Raw genomic sequence first — 21,467 nt, forward strand, 5'->3', positions numbered from 1 at the left:
ACTATACTATAAATAAAGAAATTTTGCAGCTTTTTCCCGCTAATGAAATTTTGTGAGCCCCACGAACTGCCCTGAAAAAATGTTTGATGGACATATGAACACCAGTTAAATAATGAAGCCTATTTGATTTCTTAACTATTCCTTCAATAATCAAGTAATCATGTCAGACGTTAAATTAGCAAGGACTATCCAAAGATTCAAAGCCAAGATTGATACTGGATCGTATTATGAGGCACATCAAACTTTAAGAACAATTGTTAACAGATATGTTAAATCAAACCAATTCAAAGAAGCCATAGATTTATTGTATGAAGGTTCTTTAATCTTAATTAAGAATAAACAATATGCATCAAGTAGTGATTTGATAACTTATTTGATAACAGTTTATGAACAGTTTAATATAAGTCCCTCTGAAGGAGATTATAAATTGAAGTTAATTGAATTGATTAACTCTTTACCATCTAATGAAACTAGTTTACCAGATTTAGCTAAACAAATTATTCAATGGTCTAGAAATGATATTGATAAGTTCGGAGATAATGAGTTACATCACGTATTTGGTGTCAAATTCTTGAAAGCTGTACAAGATGAAGTTGAAGATGATCAATTAGAAATCAGTAAGGAAATAAAAAGCGAAGATGACAGATATAAATTATTCACAATTGCTGAATTACATTTAATATTGGGTACTTACAATTCGGTACCTTTGTATGTGAATTACTTATATAAATGGTACGAAGCTTCAAGTGAGTCAGATGTTGATCCGGGATTATTCCTAAGTCGTGCTATTATAAATTATGGATATTTAAAGAATTTGAAATTTATTAAAGACGCTCGTGATATTTTCATAACTAAATTAATTACAAAGCATACATCTTATGAAGTCATCAATGGAAATAATGGCAATGACACTAATAATAATGCTACTGAGGAAAGTTCTCGCATATATTATTATGAGAAGTTCCCATTATTGACATTCTTACAATTGTTGATTCTAACCTTAGAAAAGGAAAATTCGACCAATAAATTCTTAAAGCTATATGATCAATATAAACCTTTATTGAAGGCTTATGAAATCTTGCCATCGATTGAATACCTTGGAAAGGTATACTTCAATGTTAGCTTAGGCTCTGCAAACAATCAAGGCAACTTATTATCGAGTTTAATGGGCGATTTATTTAAATAGACAAGGAAGATAAATTTATCGTATATTATATATATGTAATTATAACATGCTTTTTAATATTCGTCAATATTGTCATTAGGTGCGTCTTTAATAATGCTTGAACTATTTAAAACATTGACCAATTCCGATCGCTTTGCTTTAAGTAGTTCGTGCTTTGCTTCAGAATAAGTACACCATCTTCGTTGTCGTGAATTACTTTCTGGCCATGTTTGACTTAATTCATCCACTATTAATTCATAGAAATGATATTCTGTCTTTGGTATTTGAACTTTAGGATCAAATTCTCCCTTTAATACTGGTGCCGATTTACCTCTTGCATCATATACTACCGGTAATTTTTCAGTAATTCTGCCTTCAACACCTGATTCTTCCCAAGTTTCTCTAACGGCTGTAACTACAAAATCGTCAGTTTCATCTAATTCAATTCCTCCTTTGGGTAATACCCACTTATCAGTCTTTGAAGATGAAGATATCATAATAACTTTATCCTTTGTCTCATTAAGACAGATACAACCAGCAACCATTCGAGCTCCAGTTTCCGAATTATATCGTTGGTTAGACCTTCCTACACGAGATTCGGTCGGTCTCACAGGTAGATTAACATTGGTCATTACAAGTTGCTGTATGAAGTACTCAATTGAATGCCTAATCAGGATATCGATCGCTTGATAGCTTATAAAGTGGCAACTTGCTAAGACTATAGCCTATGACTAAAAAGTGAATTTTTCTTAGTACTCCACGTTTAGAAATTTCTACCTATATGCAGGAAAATTTAATCAACACCGAAAGGAGAGTTAAAAAGTTGATATGCTTCCGATGGAATGCATAGAGACATAGTAGCTTGTCAATCTATACATAGATATGAAATTGGGTAAAATACTATTGAATTTTCTGAGTATATTAGCCATTGCATTGGCTCACGGAGATCATGGATCAGGAGCCCAAATCAAACAGAAACCTGCGACATTGAGTTGGCAAAATTGGCATATGATCGAAGAACATGGTATTGAAAGTTATGACGCCGATTTATTCTTTAGATTACATGATGTTTCGAATCGTGGATTCTGGTATGAAGAGGATATTTTAAATTTATATGGACTTTTAAGGACCAATATAGTAGGAGATGGTTCGGGAATGGGTAAACATCAAGATCATGATGAAGAGATTATTAATGAAGATGCCAAAACATTTGTCATCACTTCAATTTTAAATGCTATAGATAAAGATCATGATGGGAAGATTAGTTTAGCTGAGTGGAAACAATTCACTAATAATGGAGGTGAATTACCTGACTTTGGTTATGGACAGGGCCATCATTTTGATTTTGAATTAGAATATGAACAACATCATTGGCAGAAATATCATGCTAAAGACGATCCAGATGTCCTTATCAAACATAAAGAAGATATTGAACATGAATTATTATATCATGAACATGAAATAGAAGAATCGCATTATAGTACAAGTGAAGAATTGAGAAAGCTTACATCTAATTTCTTGTCCCATGTTAATCTTATTAATTTACTGGACAAATATAAAAGATCCAAGTAGTACGTAAAATCAAACTTTCTATAAGTAGTCTATGTATATCCGTCATATTATCATATCATAATAAAATCATAACATTCATCATTTATTTAAACTTCCAAGAGCGCAGTCTCTTAATGATTGTAATTCAGGCGAACATTTTTCAGCCTTACTATTATTTGATTTGAGACATGATTCATAAGCATTCAACTTAGCAACACATTGAGTTTGTATTCTTTGAAATGAAGGAACAACAGTTTTAATACATGAAGCAAGTTGACGTTGTTGAGTATCACAAAACTCCGGGTCTGGATCTGGCTTTGACATACAATTATGAAAAGCTAAGAATTGATGAGGACAATGTCTGGCAATATCCTCCAACAATATCTGGTCTAGTATCCCACTTTGAGCAGACATAGTAGTATTTGAATAGTTATTTATCTTATAATGTCGAGAGCAAACAATAAATGCAACTTCTTGATAACTGAAAAATTTTGTCTATGACTCGCATCCAGAAAAAAAAGGAAGACGCAAAGGAAATAGCCAATATCAACCCCCCACCAGGACTAACGGAACCATAATTGCTAACAAGGACAACTATATAGAAAGATAGAAAGGATGGCTATACCCAATGGCTTGAAAACAACGCTAATTACGCTAACGTGGTTCCCAGTTCTTTATTCATTCACCAACCATGTATATCAACCGTATCAAATATCCGGCTCTTCGATGACTCCAACATTTAATCCAGGGACTTCAACAACGAGTAAAGATATTGTATTAGTACAGAAATATAACTTAAAGCTGGCAAATTCACTTCATCGAGGTGATATAGTAATGTTTCGATCACCTAGTAATCCAGAGAAAATCCTCACAAAGAGAATAATTGCAACCCAAGGTGAAGTAGTACGAACCAAATCACCACCATATCCTAAACAACAGGTTACTGTACCGAGAAATCATGTATGGGTCGAAGGGGACAATAGTTTCCATTCAATTGATTCAAATAACTTCGGACCTGTCAGTCAGGGTTTGGTTGTGGGGAAGGTGGTCTTTGTGATATGGCCTTTAAGTAGATTTGGATATGATGGGTCAAGTTCAAGCACTAATACTAGTTCCGGCGGACTAGGCTCTACAAACTCTGTAGTGAATAATGAAATGAATGATGCTACAAGTATTCAAGTCAAGAGAATAGATGAGTTTTAGTTAGATGGCTAACCATTTCTGAATTTCATAATGATGTTTGATGTTAAAAATGTATATAAATTAATTTACGAAATGATGGATATGTAAATATACAATAATTGATTATCCAATATGCTCGTGCTTAGTGGTGTTATCTCTTTTCCATAGACTCTCGTGCCAAGCTAATCGAATCCACTTTTCCGAACAAAATGTGAAAGTATAAAATATATAATTTTATTTTTACGCAACGCCTATAATCTGAAAAATATCCCATTTATAGTAATCAAACGTGTCCCTGCTCTATCAATTTATTGGAACTCATCTCATGATTTCAATAAAACATTATCAGCTATTGTTAATATTATTACAATTAATGTTAATATTATTACAATTAATGTTATTATTTATATATTAAAATATAGATATAATGAGGGGGATGGGGTGCAAGAGATTACAGCCTGCGTAAGTTTAGAAAAAGAAACGATTGCATCTCATTGATTGCAAAATTCAAGCTTTTCTGCCCCTCGAACTAATAGCTCACATTAACTACAATTGACTTTATGTTGAAATAATTTACAAGACAATGAAAAATATTTTGTTAAAGTATTAAAGTAGAAATAAAATTATAAAGGAAGCTATATTGTTATGCGTAAATGATAGTCAACTATAAAGATTCAGTCTTAATGTTAACATCATTACTCTTCTTTGCGTCGTCGTATTCTTCAACAACAGTATCATGGGCATATGATACTTCAGTCAAAGTACCATCTCCTAATTGAGAAATATCATAACCATTAGCAGCCAAGTACTTGACGAACTCTTCATCTTCTTTGTTAATGGAATCTTGACCAACAGATGGACAACAGAAGATAGCAAGGAAAGCGGAGAAAAGACAAAGAGCGGAAGAAATGTAGAAAGGCATTTGTTGACCTCTGTCTGGGTCAGTACCACCTCTTGAAGCATTTTTGATGATAATTGGGAAAATGTAAGTACCAACAAAAGCACCAATTTTACCGACAGCAGCAGCAATACCGTAATATTGACCTCTGATTGGAGTAGCAGAAGTCTTAGAGGCTAAAAGACCAATGTTATCACCTGGACCAAATTCACCTAAAGTAGTGAAGATACCATAAACAACAACGAAACCAGCAATATTGTGCTTTAAGTGTGGATAAAGACCAGCCATGATAAAACCAATAACACCTTGTAAACCAACACCAATAGCTAAAGTTAATCTTGGTCCAATATAATCAGCAGCAAGAGCACCTAAGAAAGCACCTGGCATGTAGAATAAGTTGAAGACAACATTCCAACCCCAAGTCTTGTAGATATCGTTATCTGGAATAATAGCACCAATAATGTAAGACGAGTAAAGACCAAATGAGTAAGCAGAGAAATCATAAATAAACCAAATTAAAGCAACAACAGTTAATCTAAACCAGTAGAATTTGAAGATCAAAAGATATGGATATTTGGCTTTTTTCATGTTTAATTTATCAAAAGATGCAGAGTTGTTCATACCCATTCTTAAGAAGAATAATATTAATGGTGGGAAAACACCTAAACCTAAGGTTAATCTCCAGATGACGTTCATGTGTCTTGGAGAGAAAATCCATAAGAGAACTAATGGAACGAAAGATGAAACCACGAAACCTAAATCAATCATGGCATTGGTGAACCAACAGAAGTATCTGTTTCTGTGACCAGCTGGTAACATATTAGCGAATTCTGAAGCAATAACAGAAGAAGTTGGGTATTCAGCACCAATAGATATACCTAAAAGCATTCTGAAAACAACAATAGAAGCGAATAATCCTTCTGGAGAAGTACCCCAAGTAGCAACGGCACATAAAAGAGTGAAGATGATTAAACCAACGTTAGCAGCCATCATACCACCCTTTCTAGCAAATCTATCAGAAATATAACCAAAGGATAACTGACCTACAACGGTACCAACGAAAGCAATAGCTGAAACATTGGAGATAGCAGAAGAGTTGGTATATGTCTTACCATAAATTTGACCTAAAGCAAAGGAGACCGTACCGATGGAATTATTAACATAACCATCGGAGAATAAACCAGCCCCAGAAGCAAAAGCAGGCAATAAAGATTTACCAGTGACTTTAGTCTTCTTTTCCATATAATCTGGTTGATAATCTTCTTCAATTAATTGCTCTTGGGTTTTATTCCAAGTCATTTCATCGGCTAAATGCTTAGTCCAACCGAAGGCGAACTCACCGAATGATCTTGGGAGATCTCTACTAGCCATTTTTTATATATTAATATTATTGAGTTGTTTGGGGAAAATCAAATATAATGTGGAGTGAAATAATTGGTAAAATTTAAACAATTATTTAATGAATGGTAATAGGGATATACTATTTACCTATTTGATATCAATCGGAGTAGAACTAATGAATTAATAGAAAATTAAAAAGGGAAATAAATTAATAGTTATGAAAAATCAGAAGGATAATTCAATGCATATAAATAGTTTTGGAAAAGTTATTAAGAAGACGAAAATTATGTACTGGAGATAGAAAGTTGCAGTTAATGTTAGTTGCAGTTGAAAAAAGATTAATATACTGAAAAGATATGGAACGGGGAAATTAATTTTGATAGTTCCGGCACTTACTTACATTAGTAGTAAATACAAAAATAAAATTAATAAATTAGCCAAAAAATAAAAACTTTTTTTTTATATATTTTATTACTGCAATTCAATAGCTAACGTGGATCTCTTAATTTATAGAATGCCGCAGCACAAACACAAGCGAAATGAAAAGTGATATTACCTAACAGGGCTGTTGGTTGAGCGCTAACCATCAATTCTAAAACTACTTTGATAGCAGAACCAGGGGTGTCAAAAAAAAAAGAAATTATTATTTAGAAAATATAATATTAAAAAAAAAAGAAAGAGTAATTACTCAAAGAGCTTTTTTTTCGTAGGCTTGTGCCGTACAGATACATGTCTTTTCACTTACCGAGCTTAGCTATCACAATATTTTAGATAGCAGAAAATAGAATTCAATAAACTGAAAAAAAAGTTTAATCCGCTATAACTATAAAGTATAAGGGTCAAGAATGCTTTGCAATTAGACTATCCAGATCATCTGAATTGTCTTTCACAAGGCAATCTTAATTGAAATACAAAGAACTGGATCAGTGGCGTATTTTTGTTAAGTGATAGTACACATGGGCTTTATGAAAAATCTTCTTTAATGTTAGAGTATTAAAACGTAGCAATTTATGTAAATCTCTGTATCAGCTCACTTACTTACTTATTTAGTTAATGTTTTACTTTTTAGACTATATTGTTACATAGATTTGTATAATGCTACTAGCAATACACGTTGGTTTGGGCTTAAAATAGTTGAAAATTGACTGTAAGACATATTATATGCAGTACATTCTTAAGGAGAAAATTGTAATTGAGATAGACAACGTGGGTTAAATTATAAAAATTTCATTATATTGCTAAGGGTGTACGATCAAACAGGCAGGGAAGTATGTATTTATTTTTAAACAATAGCATTATTCCATACATTAAACTTATTAATATTATTATAGTTTTATTTAACCAATTTAGGATACAAGTCACAAGACATCTAAAATAAAAGGGAGTAAGAAGATAGAGTATACTAACTAAGGTGTACCTGAAGATAAGATAAGATAAGATAATATTTTAAAGCTCAAAAGATTCCAAATACAAAGCTGTCAGAAGTATGAATAGATCACAAATCCCCATAAAAGGTTAAAATATACATGTTGACCAACGACAGATTCCTACCTCATTTGCCTCAAAAAATTCATTTCGTAACCTAACTCATCCAAGTTTACCGCGACATCCAACATACAATAGTAAAAATAAAATTGGTGCGCGCCAAGTTGCCTAATTGGGTGACAGGTCCAATATGTTAACGTACGCATGTAGAAAGCTCTAGTATTATTATTTTTAATTATTTTTACGTTTACCCGGTAAAGCTCACCTGAATTCCATAGACTAGAGAGCATACTGTAATCAAGTAGTAGCTTGATATAATCATTCAGGGCTTAGGTAGGAATTTTAAGTTGTCAGAAGAATATGGGAATGAATTAAGATTCCTTCACTCATTAAAGTTGCCAAGACCATTTTGAAAATCCTATAGAAGGACTTAAAAGAATGTACATTGTTTAAATCTAACTTTATAAGATTATACTACAGCCCTACAACTTACTTCTCCACTTTTCGGTAATGTCATCGTTCCATTTGGAACACATATTCGGACCCAATGTATAAGTCACATAGTCTAACTTTTTCTTCACTTAATTCGTAATTATGCTGATCTTAACTAAGGCATGTTGCAGTTAATTGCTTTACTAGGTTTCTAACAACGTGGGTTCACTGGGTGCGAATTTTTTTTTTATTTTAAATTCTTTATTTAGTGTATACAGCCATCTGCTGTCTTGGCTGTCATTTGTGTCATTGCAGCTGCTCTTCTTATGGCGTTTAAACGCAATTATATATCTACGTCAACAGTGCTTTATGTTTCCTGTTTCGGTAAATAGCCACCAACTTTTTTTTCTTTAAAGATCAGCAACGTGTTGTAGTCGCTTACCCTGTGATGCGTTTTGCCTATTCGTAAGTGCTTAATCGTTACACTCCGTATAAGAATTGCGCGTAAGTTGCTTGTGCGGTTAAATCTTTCAAATATCTCTTTCGTATACGTGCATTCGTTGTAAGTTGTGCTTAAAACAAAGCCAGAAAAACGTTGTCACATTGGCGAAACATTGGCCATTGTATTCGCCGCTGGACCGTGAACTTCTTGACGACGATCTATATTGCAAATGAATTCACAATTTAAATGCATACATCTCATCTGTATGTGTTCGTGTTTTGTATGTACATTCAGATCTTTTAATTTAGACTATAGATTAGACAACTATATTTATTTAATTAACCTTCGATTATCTCCACTCAATTGTCCATTCTAATTGTTCACCAGCTTTGAATGGTACAACTGTAACTTTAGAATTTCCTATGACTTTTGGAACATCATTCTTCCTCTTAATTAACCAAACTTTTTTACCATTCGATTTCAATTCTTCGTATTTAGCTCCCACATGTTTGTTACTAGCCACATTATAAAATTTTATTCCATTGTTGCTAACAAATTTAATCAAATTGCTCAATTTTCCAACTTTATCAAAAACCTCGGCTAAATATCCAACTGCATGAGACTGGGTGAATACTCCAGCACATACATTTTGATAAACACACTTTAATTCAATTGGGTGTGGAGCAGAGTCACTACCAAAGAAGAACCATGGTTCTCCTGACGTAGCAGCCCCAACTAAACTTAATTTATCGTCATGAAATTTAGCAACCGGTTTACAGTAATTAATTGGATTACCAGCCCACTGATCGATGGTGAGAAATAGATGATGAGCAGTGATAGTGGCACCTACAAAGATTTCATCACCAACAGCTTTACCTTTATTTAATTCACGAATGAGTGCAACAGAATCAGATGTAGTACAATGTTCTAATACAATCTTTAATTTTGGAAAATCTTCGTGAAGCTTCTTCAAAGCAGGTAAGAACTTCTTCTCTGCATTCAAAATATTAATATCTTCTTCTTCATTTCTTGGTTTGAATTCATCTTCTGTTCCATGAGAATGACCCGGTTTTTCACCATGAATATTTAAAACCAATCCTAAACTTTGCATAACCTCAAAAACTTCATAAAACTTGGAAAAATCATTAGGATCGACACCCTCTTTAGAATTAGTTGTAACACCAGCAGGATAACACTTTATACCATGGATTAATCCTTTTTCACCAGCTTCTCTTACCAACTCTGGTGTTAACAGTGAGTGTAAGTAGAAACTCATAAGAAATATAGTTTCTTTATCTAGAGCTTCCAATTCAGATTTGTATTGCCTGACTCTTTCAATCGTTGTGATAGGTGGAGATAAATTGGGCATCACATAAACAATCGAGATCCCACCTTGTTTGACTGTCGGAACTATCAAATCCTTCATGTCACCTTCACGAAGGTGAACATGTAAGTCAGCAGTGACACCTAACTCAATTTCATTAGTCATTATTATTGTTGCAGTTCTTGCTTATACAAACATTCGAATTATGGGGTCGAAAAATCGAAAATCATTTTATTTTCCGATGTCCAATTTTTTTCGTCCGCTTTAGGAAACCAATTGCTGCAATTTTTTCGATGTTATCTAACAGCAGTAATTTAATTCAGGTTCTGGCTTCCCTAACTCTATGTTTCCGAAGTATGTGTAAATATTGCTTGAAAATTATGAACCTTATAAAGAGGAATTTAAACAGATGTTACGATCTCTTACTAATAATTTCATAAATTTCACAATAGAGTTCCTAAAAAGTATGAAGCATATTTTTCTTGTTGTATAAAATCAGACAAATTATACCAATAGTCAAGTTCGTACAAAATAATTAAAATGGTATTTAGATGTATCTTGTACAATGTTTGATCAGGATACTCTCTTGTAATATACGCCGGGAATTTTGCTTTGAAAATTTTTTTTGGACTCAAACAGAAGTGCCTCAAAATTGAATGAAAGCTAACATGAAAAGTGGCGCAAATGGTTTAGTGGTAAAATCCAACGTTGCCATCGTTGGGCCCCCGGTTCGATTCCGGGTTTGCGCATTTATTTTTACCCTCAAAGACTAATTATTTCTTGAATGAATTTATATGATGGTTAAATGTAGTTTCTGTAGATCTGGCTACTCATCCACGTAGTTTTGGTGCATTTTTTTACGCTAAAAAAAGTTGCGAAGAAATTCGCAGTCAGGTTATAAGCGTAATGGACATCGATTAAGCGTGATATAAGTATAATAAGCGTAATTTAAACATAAGCAGATCAATGAAGATGGAATATAAAAGTGATAATTAGCTGAGAATTCTTTTTTTGCTTCGTAACAAATTATCCCCATAGACTAACATGATGCTATTACTATCTTTGTACTTAAGCTTAAACATAGTCTTTGGAGACTCTAGTTTAACTGAAGAATCAGGAACAACAAGTAATTATCAAGTCCCTGTTCCAACATTGGAAAGTTCTTTCAAACCATTTGGTTCTAAATTGGACTCGGAGTTCTTCGAATACCTGACCAGAAAATTGGAACCTATTAGATTGGACGAGTTTATCCAATATGGAGATAAAGAAAACCTACATGAACAAATCCAAAGTTACAAAGAGAAGTTTGACTCTTATCATTTAGAAAAACGTAAGAGGACAGAAGAAGATTTTGCCCAAGAATTTGAGTACTCAAATATGAGGTCAAAAAGAGGAATTAAAATTATTGATTATACAGAAACCAAAAACACTGACAAAGATGAGTATTTAACATATACGCCGGCTGTGTTATCAAGGCGTAGTGATTTGACTTCTGATGTCTTGTATGCTTTTGTTGAGAAAGACCCTAAAGTGGTCATTTATTTTGAAGATACAAAGACAATTCTTATTCCCGAAGATGATATGTTAACTAGAGGTGAAGAAGTTATCACTAAGAGGAGAGATAATGGTGAAGACTTAATATATAATGAATTGGATTTTCAGGATTTGATTTCCTATAAAAATGATCAATTATTTCCAATCTCTGCATGTTTAGAGTTTCCTTCCGGTAGAGGTTCAGGATCTGTCAGCTTTGGTTATTCATCAACTATTGAATTAAATGCATACATAAGGCCAACACTCGAAAGATCATTTTCAATTGGTTGGCATAACTTTTCCATAACAATAGGGTTTGGGTATGGATTTTCGGTATCAGCTGGGAAAAGTATGTCAATAGAAGGTTCACATTCTTGTGATACTAAAGATGGGAAAGCACTTCGATTATTTTATAGTCCAACTACTATTCAAGCTAGACCAAGACATAGAAATATAATATTCACTTTTATTAAGAATATGATGTTTACCAAGGAATGGAAACAATTGGAGCAAATGACATATTTAATGGAACAAAATCCAATCTATTATTGTGCAACGGAAGATAAAATGGATTTAAAGTGTGATGTAGATTCTCATATTCAATATGACAGAGAAAATAATCAATTCAATAATACTGTTAGATATAGAGATATTATATTTAGTGATGACTAATTAACTTATTTAGTTTATATAAATTCTAGTATGATTGTGGAATCATCGTTGTTATTCATAAATAAAACTTTATTAAATAAATGTTTAAATTCATTTGTTATACAACTTCTCAAAACATTAATTAGCATTTCAGTTTGTTCAATTATAAATTCTTTATTATAAGTTTGATTTGGAATTGGATATATCCAAATGGAAATTCTTATATGATTTGAAATATATTTTAAATTTATTCCGCAAATAGATATTTTTAAATGATCTATAGTATTGTAAATCCTATTTGAGCAAGTACTCTCTAAAAGTAAAGTAAAGAATTTCTTAATCGACTGCTCTTCCATAAGCTGTTCATCATGATCATCAACACTAGTATTTTCTTCATAATCTTTTGAATCGTCATCAATAGGAATTTTAATTTCAATAGTATATCCATCTTTGATACATTTTCTATTAGGAATAATCCCATATCTTGCAATAAAAAATTGACGATAAATATTTTTATGAACTAAGTCATTGTATTCATGATTCATAAAATCAATTAAATCACGACTAGTTTCGATGCATTTTACAATAGTTTTAATTTTATTTTCTTTATAGTACCACACCAACCAACGGAAATAATAATTCTGTTCAATATGGAGATATTCACACAGTAGTTGGTGGTTAAAAGCAAGAATATCACTCTTATCAATTAAAGCAAGTCTATTCACCGGAATCCCTGTGTATATTGGATTTAATGGGGGATCAACTTGGTAGATGGAACTGGATCTGTTCAATCCTTGTTTTGAGTGAATGGCCTCTGGTAAAGGAGGTGGTAGAATAAGGGAAACACTTTTCCCTACTTTAGGTAGAGAAACAACACCAGATGACTCTATACTTTCCAAAGAATCTGTTTCCTCTTGAGCATGGAGATTCAATGTTGATGTTATAGTGGATGATAAGATTTGAATATCCTTGTTATCTCTTTCTTCTTCCCCCTTCTTGGAAATATTGGATTTAGAAGACCAAGACCAGCTTTTCCTTCTTAAGAGTTTCATTAGTAATTCTAGAGCTTGTGGTCTATTAAAGTAATCGTTTGCAGCAGTTTTTCTAGCCGCTACTATTTTTTGCACCATCAACTTCATCGAGTACAAAAAAAAGTAATATCTGAAAATATATACATAACTAATATGAAAATCAATAACACTTAGAATGGGATCAATCTTCTTACCACATTTAAGAACTGGGTGGCACGTTGATCAAGCCATTCTCTCTGAAGATGATCGATTGGTAATAATTCGTTTTGGTAGAGAGGAAGAAACTCAATGTATGATAATGGATGAAATATTATATCTGATTAGTGAAAAGATAAAAAATTTTGCCGTTGTATATCTATGTAATATAGATAAAGTACCAGATTTCAATGCCATGTACGAACTAGATCAAGACCGGTCGGAGCCATTTACAATAATGTTTTTCCATCGAAATAAACATATGATGTGTGATTTTGGGACAGGAAATAATAATAAATTGAATTTTATGATAAATGACAAACAAGAATTAATTGATATTATTGAAACTATTTATAGAGGTGCTAAAAAGGGTAAAGGTTTAGTCGTAAGCCCCCGAGATTACAGTGCAATTAGAAGGGATAGGTAGAAATTATATATATATATATTAATTTTATGATAATCATATAAGGGTGGAACTATTTACAAGAATTAAAGAAACCATAGAACAAAATGGTTAATTGTCTTCATTTTGAGCATAAAAGAAATTAACACTCAATAATTTCAGATTTGGTGAATTTTTCTTTATCCAATCTCTGACTCCACTACCTGGAATACCAGTTCCCCAAGTTGGTCTACCTTTTGGAGTCTGAAAATTTGAAGATTGAGAATCCTGTTTGTATAAAAGATAAACATATCTATGCTTACCAGTTTTTGGTGGAGGTGCAGGTCCAGTATATGAAAGAATTTCTTTACCTTTCGAGTAATCTAAGAAATGGGATATATCATTACCAGAATCTGAAGCATCCGAAGTTGATAACTTTAAATCAGTGACTAACCAATGAGCATATTCCGAGTTTTTATGATCTGTATTAGAAGGTGCATCAGGATCAGTCAAGACGAGTATGAATTTATCATTATTTGATATTGGTTCAAACGTTCCATCTTGATGTGAACTATTTAAAGTGAATTGAATTTTAGGTTTATTTTGAGTTTTCAGAACTTTAAGAGTATTACCCAAAGCCACTTGATCTTCATCACTATATGCTATAGTTAATAGACCCTGAGTTACGAATGGATCAATAACATCAGGAATAATATTGTGCTTGTTATAAGATTCATCGAGGGATTGCGAAATTGTTATTAAAGGCATTTTTGATGCAATTGATATGTGTGATAGTATATTAGGCTTATATATACAAGTAGTTGATTTAATAAAACAATTTCTTATTAAATGAACTGAATTCCTTGCAAACATTAAGAGAAGAGGGAAATGAAGAAGTATGCAAGGGACTGGGAGGAAGCCAAGCGATATATATGGAGAAATAAAGGATAGGGGGGCAATTGGAGTGGGGGAATGAATATAACCACAATTATAAAGGAAAAGCAAAACTAAAATTGAACCTGAACTTTTTAAAGCAATATTGGGTGATTATTGAGCTTATACAATAAGCTTGATCTTAGTAATTAGGGGATCTCCCTTAAGAAAAGGTGAGAATTTTAGTGGTGTGGAGTATTACTATACAGTACTAGGCGAGAAAGCAATAATAGTTATAGCTTATAGTTGAACCAATAAAATAAAAAAGTAGAGATAGAAAGCAATAATGACGATTTTTCTGCAATATATATAGTAATGATAATATATCAGTTTATTTAACGATAATATTAATTAGTTTGCTAGGTATTAAATTATGTATAACGGTGTTATTCTTTCGACTTACTCATGCACGTGATCCAGGTCACACTATGAGGCTCAAAAATCAATTTAATAGAATAAAAAAATATTAAAAAATACATATAAAAAATAAAAAATATATCGGAGAGACAGGAAATTGAAAGGAGCCATGAGGCACATTTATGGTGATGATGAGGATGACATCAGGTTTATCCACACATTAGTAAATGTAGTAATTATAGTTAGAATGTAAATGTTTATAGAGCTCTCACAACATAAAAATAAGCCTCACACGATATTAACCCACGTTTACTATACCCCAAGTAATAAACTAGTACTAAACTGCAACCCTTCGCTTTCATAACCATAGTAACTGCCAGAGAAAAAAAAGAAAACATAATTAATTAAACTTCATTAACATTAATTTTCACAGCTTAATCGGGAACCATAAAAATCGGATAGATATTAGTAGACAAAAGTATTTGTAAATCCGGTTTGAACATTTATATCAATAAAGTGAAATATCTACGATAATCTTTAAATCCTTTGAGAATAGCGATCACTTATCAAAGTATTAAAGTGTTACACTGTCCGCCTGAGACTTCTTCGACGTCAAATACAGTACCATCTTTAGCACCATTTTTTTTGTGCAAGTTTCCTTTGTCCTACGACTTCTTGTGTTGACTCTACTTTAAAATAATAATTATTATTGTTATTACAACCTCAACGAAACTACAGATCACTAAGATCAGTATATAAGTCCACGTCTTGTTTACAAACTCAACTAGCAACGAGGAAGTTTTATACCCAACTTGAATTCTAGGTTGTACTTGCACACTCATCCCTTTATTAAAGTGATATATCAAAGTTCAACAATCTACAATACGTGTTTGTGGGCTTATCAGTCTTATCATATATTACCTATCACCCCTCAACTGGTTGCTCAAGTTTTGATTTAGTGTTGACTTTTTGTCAATTATTTATATCCTCACCTATATCCAACTTTTGATACACATCACCAAAATTGGTATATCTCATTGTACTACTACATAGATGAAGTTCTCACATTCTTTACAGTTTAATGCTGTACCTGAATGGTCTTCAAAATATATTGCTTACACAACATTAAAAAAGTTAATTTATTCCTTACAAAGAGATAATTTAAGACGTCACCATCAACGTAATCGCTCAGGTTCAGGTGCTGGTGTACCCCCTGATCTTGAATTAGGAGAAATAGAAGAATTAATATCTTCAACTAATTATTCATCAACTGGTAATTTGGATGATGATTATCTGCCTTCAAAAGTGTTTATAACGGCTCTAGATTCAGAATTAAAAAAGATTGATGATTTTTATCAAATACAAGAATCATTTATTTTTAAGAGTGTCGATGAAATAATCGTTGATATTGAAAACTTTGAACGAGAAGTTGATTCAACTGCTGCGTATGGCTTAAAATCATCAAATGATTTAAAATCAAATATTCGTCGTTCGCGTACTTTGTCTGATGTTTCTGATGTTAACTATATTAATGCTACTGATCCAGACACTGAATTCACTCAACCCGAAGACTACGATGATGACGAAGAGGATGATGAAGATCCTCAAGCTTTGACCAGTTATTCTGGAAATAACAGTAAACATCAAAGAAAAAATTCTGCAACAAAATTAACTAGATCAACTTCAAATCCTTTAGTTCAAATTAAATCCATTGATGACTATCTCAAATCTCCAAAATCTCAAATTTGGAATAATCTCAATGATTCTCTTACGTCTAATTTACCCCCTCAATTAGTTTTATTATCTGAATCAAGAATCTTATTAAGAAAAAGAATTATTGGCTTATATACTACTATGTCAGAATTAAAATCATATATTGAATTAAATCAAACTGGATTTAAGAAAGCTCTAAAAAAATTCGATAAATCTTTAAATACAAATATTAAGGATGATTATCTTGAAAGTTTACCATCAAAATCTTATATTTTCCAAGTAACAACAATTCAAAAGGTTGAAGATCGTTTGCAATCACTTATAAAGTTATATGCTTTGATTTGTAATCATGGAGATGATTTAGAATTAGCTAAATCAGAATTATCTATCCATTTAAGAGAACATGTCGTCTGGGAAAGAAATACTGTGTGGAGAGATATGATTGGTTTAGAAAGAAAAACCTATGCCGCCAATACTAAAACTGGTGATGGAAATGAGAAGAATGGTGATGTTAATTTGAAAAATAATCAATTATTAAAGAATTTCAATCTTTCATTAACCAATCCTATCGTGTTGAAATTATTGTTAATTACTACTGTCACTGTAATTTTATTGAATTTCTCGCCTTTTGATGATGAAGCCCAACAACATTGTTTTGCATTATTAATTTGTGCTTCATTATTATGGGCCACAGAAGCCATTCCATTATTTGTAACTTCTTTACTTATCCCACTTTTGATTGTTAGTTTACATGTTTTGAAAAATGATGATGGTTCATTAATGGATTCAGTAGATTCTTCAAAATATATCTTATCAACTATGTGGAATTCAGTTATCTTATTGTTATTGGGTGGGTTCACTTTAGCTGCTGCACTTTCAAAGTATCACATTGCGAAATTAATCTCAACTTGGATCTTATCTAAAGCGGGTACAAATCCATCTATTGTATTATTAACCATCATGGGAGTGGCATTATTTGCGTCAATGTGGGTTTCAAATGTTGCAGCTCCAGTGTTATGTTTCTCGTTAATTCAACCTTTATTAAGAACATTACCAAAGGGTTCAAAGTTTATAAATGCATTGATTTTAGGTATTGCCTTAGCATCTAACATTGGTGGTATGGCATCTCCAATCGCTTCTCCTCAAAATATGATTGCTATTGGTGCAATGGATCCTCAACCTAGCTGGGGTCAATGGTTTGTAATTGCCTTACCTGTTTGCTTATTATCATTAATACTTATTTGGGTATTTTTATTAATCACTTTCAACTGTAATTCTAGAAACACACATTTAGTAGCTATTAGAATGATAGATGATAAATTCACTGGAATTCAATGGTATATTATTTTTGTATCGACATTCACCATTTTCCTTTGGTGTATTGCATCTAGATTAACAGGAATTTTTGGTGAAATGGGGATCATTGCGTTATTACCTATTATTTTATTCTTTGGTACTGGGTTATTAACTACAGAAGATTTTAATAATTATCCTTGGAATATTGTAGTTTTAGCTATGGGAGGTACTGCATTAGGTAAAGCAGTAGCATCATCAGGTTTATTATCAACAATTGCCGTTACAATTCAACATGAAGTTGAAGATTTCTCATTATTTGGAGTTAGTTTAACCTTTGGATTATTAATTTTAACTATGGCTACATTTGTTAGTCATACAGTGGCTGCATTAATTATTATTCCATTAGTTAGTGAAATTGGTAATAATATGGAAAATCCTCATCCAAGATTATTGATTATGATTAGTGCATTATTATGTTCCGCTGCTATGGGTTTACCAACATCGGGATTTCCAAATGTTACTGCCATTTGTATGACTGATGAATTTGGTAAACCATATTTAACTGTAGGAACTTTTATTACTAGAGGTGTTCCAAGTTCTGTTATTGCTTATTCAATTATTGTTACTATTGGTTATGCTACTATGAAATTAATTAATTTTTAAGTTAATTAATTCTTAATCATTGATGACTAAGAATTTAATATCTTCCTTATTTGATACATATAAATATACAATCTACGATTGTATTTCATGATACATAGACATATATACTATTAATAATACATAATATAATACTCACACCCCCCGATTTTAGTTTAAGATCCGTTTCCGCATCTAAGCGAACGTTTGTGCCCGGTCCGTGCGACATAAGGTAGTGTTTTTCCGAGCTCTGAAATTTCGGGGTAGACTGGGACATTGTGGTGGTAGTGGAATATCATTATCTTTCCATATATGTATAGAAACTGAATTTGAAGGAGATCTGATTAAATGGACAATTGGACTGTATTAGATCAACTTCGAATTTTAATTACTAGTAGCAAAATTATAAATAATAGCAATCATTATTCCATAGTTAATTCTAGCAATAGCAATTACAATAGTAGCAATAATATCTTAAATCATCTCATTAACTATTGGCATTCACTTTCTATTAGAAAACAACGCCTGATAATCCTTCAAACTTCTATTGTTTTTGGAGTATTGTACTATATATTATCACCCACATTAGCTCCTTCACCTAAAATGTTTTCTAAAAGACCAGATAAATATACTACTGGATTTATAAATTTAAGAAATGATTGTTTTGCAAACAGTTCAATCCAAGCATATCTGGCCTTACCTGGTTTAACTGATTATCTTAATAAATTCATTAAGAATTTTCAATTATTTAATAGATTTATTATTGATAATAAAATTGATATTAATCTAGTTATTAAGGATAAACAATCAATTAGTAAACCTAATCATCAATCAGCCAAATTCAAAAGTTCCAATTCTAAATTTTCTATTCCATTACATTATGCCTTAGCAGAGATTATTAAAAAATTACAAGAAACTCAATTGACTTCAAGGACAATTTCAGTATGGACATTTTTACATTGTTTAGAAGGAATTTTCAATGCTAAAATTTCTAGATCTCAACATGATGCTCATGAATTAACTCAATTAATTAATGAAACATTAGAAAATGAAAATATTAAAATTATGAAGTTGTTGACTTATGTTATCAAGAACTTACATAAATATACAGAAACATCGACTCCACTGCCTTCTCAATATGATTCATTACAATCAATTGTTATTCCCGAATTCCCATTCGGTGGCTTAATCTTATCTCAATTGAAATGTTCGAAATGTGAAGGCTTTTCAACACCTATATTTACTCCCTTCACTATGATTACTTTACATACACCTGAGAAAATTTCTACTGAATTATCAACATTACTTGATGAATCAGAAAATGAAATTATCGATGGTTATAATTGTTTGAAATGTAGGGTTTCTAATATAGTTGCTAATGAAAAGTTATTAAATCGAAAATCAAAGGATGAACAAGAAGAAAAATATTTACATGATATAACAAAAATTTATAATGAAAATTTCAAAGCTTTATGTATTAATGACGATCTAGAGAAAGGTCTAGAATCATATATAAATTCATATTCTACGAAGTCCTTAAATGGATTTGAAATATCTCAAATTACTTCAAAAGTTATAAGAAAGACCCAAATCTTAAAACCTCCTAGAATTCTTGGAATTCATTTATCTAGATCATCATTTAATGGTGTAAATATTACTAGAAATCCATGTCATGTATCATACAAAGATAATTTAACGTTAAGTATAGGTCCTGAATATCATGAGAAGTTAAAGGAATTCCAAGAATCTATTAACTCTAATGAAGAAATTGAACCCGCTGATGTTAAATCCACTAATGTATTGACTACAGATGTTAATGATATGGAAGATGAATACGTTCAGAGAGAAGATGTTGACGAGAAGGGTCCCGATGAGGAAGCTGAGGATGTTGTTGATGATGGTGATGTAGAGAATGATTCCACTACTGATGGTGTATCAGCGGATGATGATGATGACGACGATATAGATGAAGATGTTTCCAATACATCGTCTGCGTCGTCTCGCAACACATCAGTATCAAACCCTCCATCAATTAGTACACAGACCACAGCTCCGAATAGTTCAAGTACAAATAATGGGGTTGGAGCAAACAAAAATTCATCAAGAACAATTAATAATGCTCCAATTTCAGCCGATCAAGAATATGACCTAAAGGAACATTTCAAGAAATTTAAATTTAATGACAATGATATTTATAAATATACATTGAAAGCTGTAATTAGGCATCAAGGATCTCATACACAGGGTCATTACGAATGTTATAAGCGTAAACCATTATTTGTTAAAGATAAAGAAGGTCATATATTTAAATTATCGAGAGAAATCGATATTGAAGATGACCAGGAGTTGGAAAGTACTGACTTCAAAACTTCAGAAAGTGGTGATAGTGTAATAACAGAAAAGTCGGATACTACTTCTATGACAGGATCGACATCTATGAAACGTAGACTATCTAATATTATGGGAAGAAGACCATCAGTAATTTATCAAGCCAATACCGAAGAATCGAATATTGAAGAAATTGTTCACTCTGGTATAGCCACTCCTGCTGAATTCTTAGTAAATGATCTTGATGCAACTACTACAGATTACTTCCAAACTCAGTTGACAGAAGATGACTTTAAAAAGAAACATGGATCACATTCTTCTTCTAAAGTTAAGATGAAGAAGATTCCTTCCGTCATTAAGTCTCCATATTGGAGAATTAGTGATGCTACAGTAGTTGAAGTTTCTAAGAGTCAAGTATTAGTAGAAACTTCAAGTGTGTATATGATATATTATGAGCGTGTCGAACGTAAGCAAGTAAAGTCGCGCAATCACCGTCATGCTTAACTTATTTAATACTTAGTTAACTAAATATACATTTATTACCGATAGATATACTGTATGATAGTTAGACACAAAGAAAAAAAAATAT

General features: G+C 32.0%; 13 protein-coding genes and 1 non-coding gene across 14 annotated transcripts; 8 read left to right on the forward strand and 6 right to left on the reverse strand. All coding sequences in view use genetic code 12, as the record gives it.

The window, feature by feature from the left end:
- Positions 1–26: 26 nt before the first annotated feature.
- On the forward strand, positions 27–1,186 carry RJT21DRAFT_110353 (uncharacterized protein; the record flags this gene model as incomplete). The annotated part of the gene is made up of 2 exons (XM_064879918.1): positions 27–883; positions 932–1,186. The coding sequence occupies exons 1-2, from the start codon at positions 161–163 to the stop codon at positions 1,184–1,186; spliced, it is 978 nt and encodes a 325-aa protein (XP_064736001.1). The 5' UTR covers positions 27–160.
- Positions 1,187–1,212: 26 nt separating this feature from the next.
- Positions 1,213–1,922, reverse strand: RJT21DRAFT_56963 (polyphosphatase). Its single transcript, XM_064885091.1, has one exon. The coding sequence runs from the start codon at positions 1,795–1,797 to the stop codon at positions 1,240–1,242; it is 558 nt and encodes a 185-aa protein (XP_064736002.1). The 5' UTR covers positions 1,798–1,922; the 3' UTR covers positions 1,213–1,239.
- Positions 1,923–2,776, forward strand: RJT21DRAFT_56962 (uncharacterized protein). Its single transcript, XM_064885090.1, has one exon. The coding sequence runs from the start codon at positions 2,048–2,050 to the stop codon at positions 2,735–2,737; it is 690 nt and encodes a 229-aa protein (XP_064736003.1). The 5' UTR covers positions 1,923–2,047; the 3' UTR covers positions 2,738–2,776.
- Positions 2,777–3,230, reverse strand: RJT21DRAFT_56961 (uncharacterized protein). The gene has a single exon (XM_064885089.1). The coding sequence runs from the start codon at positions 3,128–3,130 to the stop codon at positions 2,816–2,818; it is 315 nt and encodes a 104-aa protein (XP_064736004.1). The 5' UTR covers positions 3,131–3,230; the 3' UTR covers positions 2,777–2,815.
- On the forward strand, positions 3,231–4,268 carry IMP2 (endopeptidase catalytic subunit). The gene has a single exon (XM_064885088.1). It carries the CDS (start codon positions 3,332–3,334, stop codon positions 3,917–3,919), a length of 588 nt encoding a protein of 195 aa, XP_064736005.1. The 5' UTR covers positions 3,231–3,331; the 3' UTR covers positions 3,920–4,268.
- Positions 4,269–4,469: 201 nt separating this feature from the next.
- RJT21DRAFT_123283 (glycerophosphoinositol permease) lies at positions 4,470–6,483 on the reverse strand. Its single transcript, XM_064882665.1, has one exon. It carries the CDS (start codon positions 6,165–6,167, stop codon positions 4,563–4,565), a length of 1,605 nt encoding a protein of 534 aa, XP_064736006.1. The 5' UTR covers positions 6,168–6,483; the 3' UTR covers positions 4,470–4,562.
- A 1,895-nt stretch (positions 6,484–8,378) lies between these two features.
- Positions 8,379–10,106, reverse strand: URA4 (dihydroorotase). Its single transcript, XM_064885092.1, has one exon. It carries the CDS (start codon positions 9,983–9,985, stop codon positions 8,846–8,848), a length of 1,140 nt encoding a protein of 379 aa, XP_064736007.1. The 5' UTR covers positions 9,986–10,106; the 3' UTR covers positions 8,379–8,845.
- Positions 10,107–10,498: 392 nt separating this feature from the next.
- Positions 10,499–10,569, forward strand: RJT21DRAFT_t138. The gene has a single exon. It is a non-coding gene; the product is annotated as a tRNA-Gly (tRNA).
- Positions 10,570–10,786: 217 nt separating this feature from the next.
- RJT21DRAFT_133669 (uncharacterized protein) lies at positions 10,787–12,018 on the forward strand (the record flags this gene model as incomplete). The annotated part of the gene is made up of 3 exons (XM_064883213.1): positions 10,787–10,805; positions 10,905–11,989; positions 12,016–12,018. 3 exons carry the CDS (start codon positions 10,787–10,789, stop codon positions 12,016–12,018), a joined length of 1,107 nt encoding a protein of 368 aa, XP_064736008.1.
- Positions 12,019–12,039: 21 nt separating this feature from the next.
- RJT21DRAFT_128782 (uncharacterized protein) lies at positions 12,040–13,091 on the reverse strand (the record flags this gene model as incomplete). Its single annotated transcript, XM_064882928.1, has 1 exon — positions 12,040–13,091. Exon 1 carries the CDS (start codon positions 13,054–13,056, stop codon positions 12,040–12,042), a length of 1,017 nt encoding a protein of 338 aa, XP_064736009.1. The 5' UTR covers positions 13,057–13,091.
- Positions 13,092–13,151: 60 nt separating this feature from the next.
- RJT21DRAFT_56982 (U4/U6-U5 snRNP complex subunit) lies at positions 13,152–13,700 on the forward strand. The gene has a single exon (XM_064885093.1). It carries the CDS (start codon positions 13,211–13,213, stop codon positions 13,655–13,657), a length of 447 nt encoding a protein of 148 aa, XP_064736010.1. The 5' UTR covers positions 13,152–13,210; the 3' UTR covers positions 13,658–13,700.
- Positions 13,701–13,744: 44 nt separating this feature from the next.
- TFS1 (Tfs1p) lies at positions 13,745–14,380 on the reverse strand (the record flags this gene model as incomplete). Its single annotated transcript, XM_064883085.1, has 1 exon — positions 13,745–14,380. One exon carries the CDS (start codon positions 14,378–14,380, stop codon positions 13,745–13,747), a length of 636 nt encoding a protein of 211 aa, XP_064736011.1.
- Positions 14,381–15,849: 1,469 nt separating this feature from the next.
- On the forward strand, positions 15,850–18,736 carry PHO91 (Pho91p). Its single transcript, XM_064885094.1, has one exon. It carries the CDS (start codon positions 15,956–15,958, stop codon positions 18,572–18,574), a length of 2,619 nt encoding a protein of 872 aa, XP_064736012.1. The 5' UTR covers positions 15,850–15,955; the 3' UTR covers positions 18,575–18,736.
- On the forward strand, positions 18,712–21,427 carry RJT21DRAFT_123288 (putative ubiquitin-specific protease). The gene has a single exon (XM_064882666.1). The coding sequence runs from the start codon at positions 18,899–18,901 to the stop codon at positions 21,380–21,382; it is 2,484 nt and encodes an 827-aa protein (XP_064736013.1). The 5' UTR covers positions 18,712–18,898; the 3' UTR covers positions 21,383–21,427.
- The last annotated feature ends 40 nt before the right edge of the window (positions 21,428–21,467 follow it).

The sequence above is a fragment of the Scheffersomyces amazonensis genome, assembly GCF_036850825.1.
Source record: "Scheffersomyces amazonensis strain UFMG-HMD-26.3 chromosome Unknown RJT21scaffold_8, whole genome shotgun sequence".
NCBI classification, from domain to species: Eukaryota; Fungi; Ascomycota; class Pichiomycetes; order Serinales; family Debaryomycetaceae; genus Scheffersomyces; species Scheffersomyces amazonensis.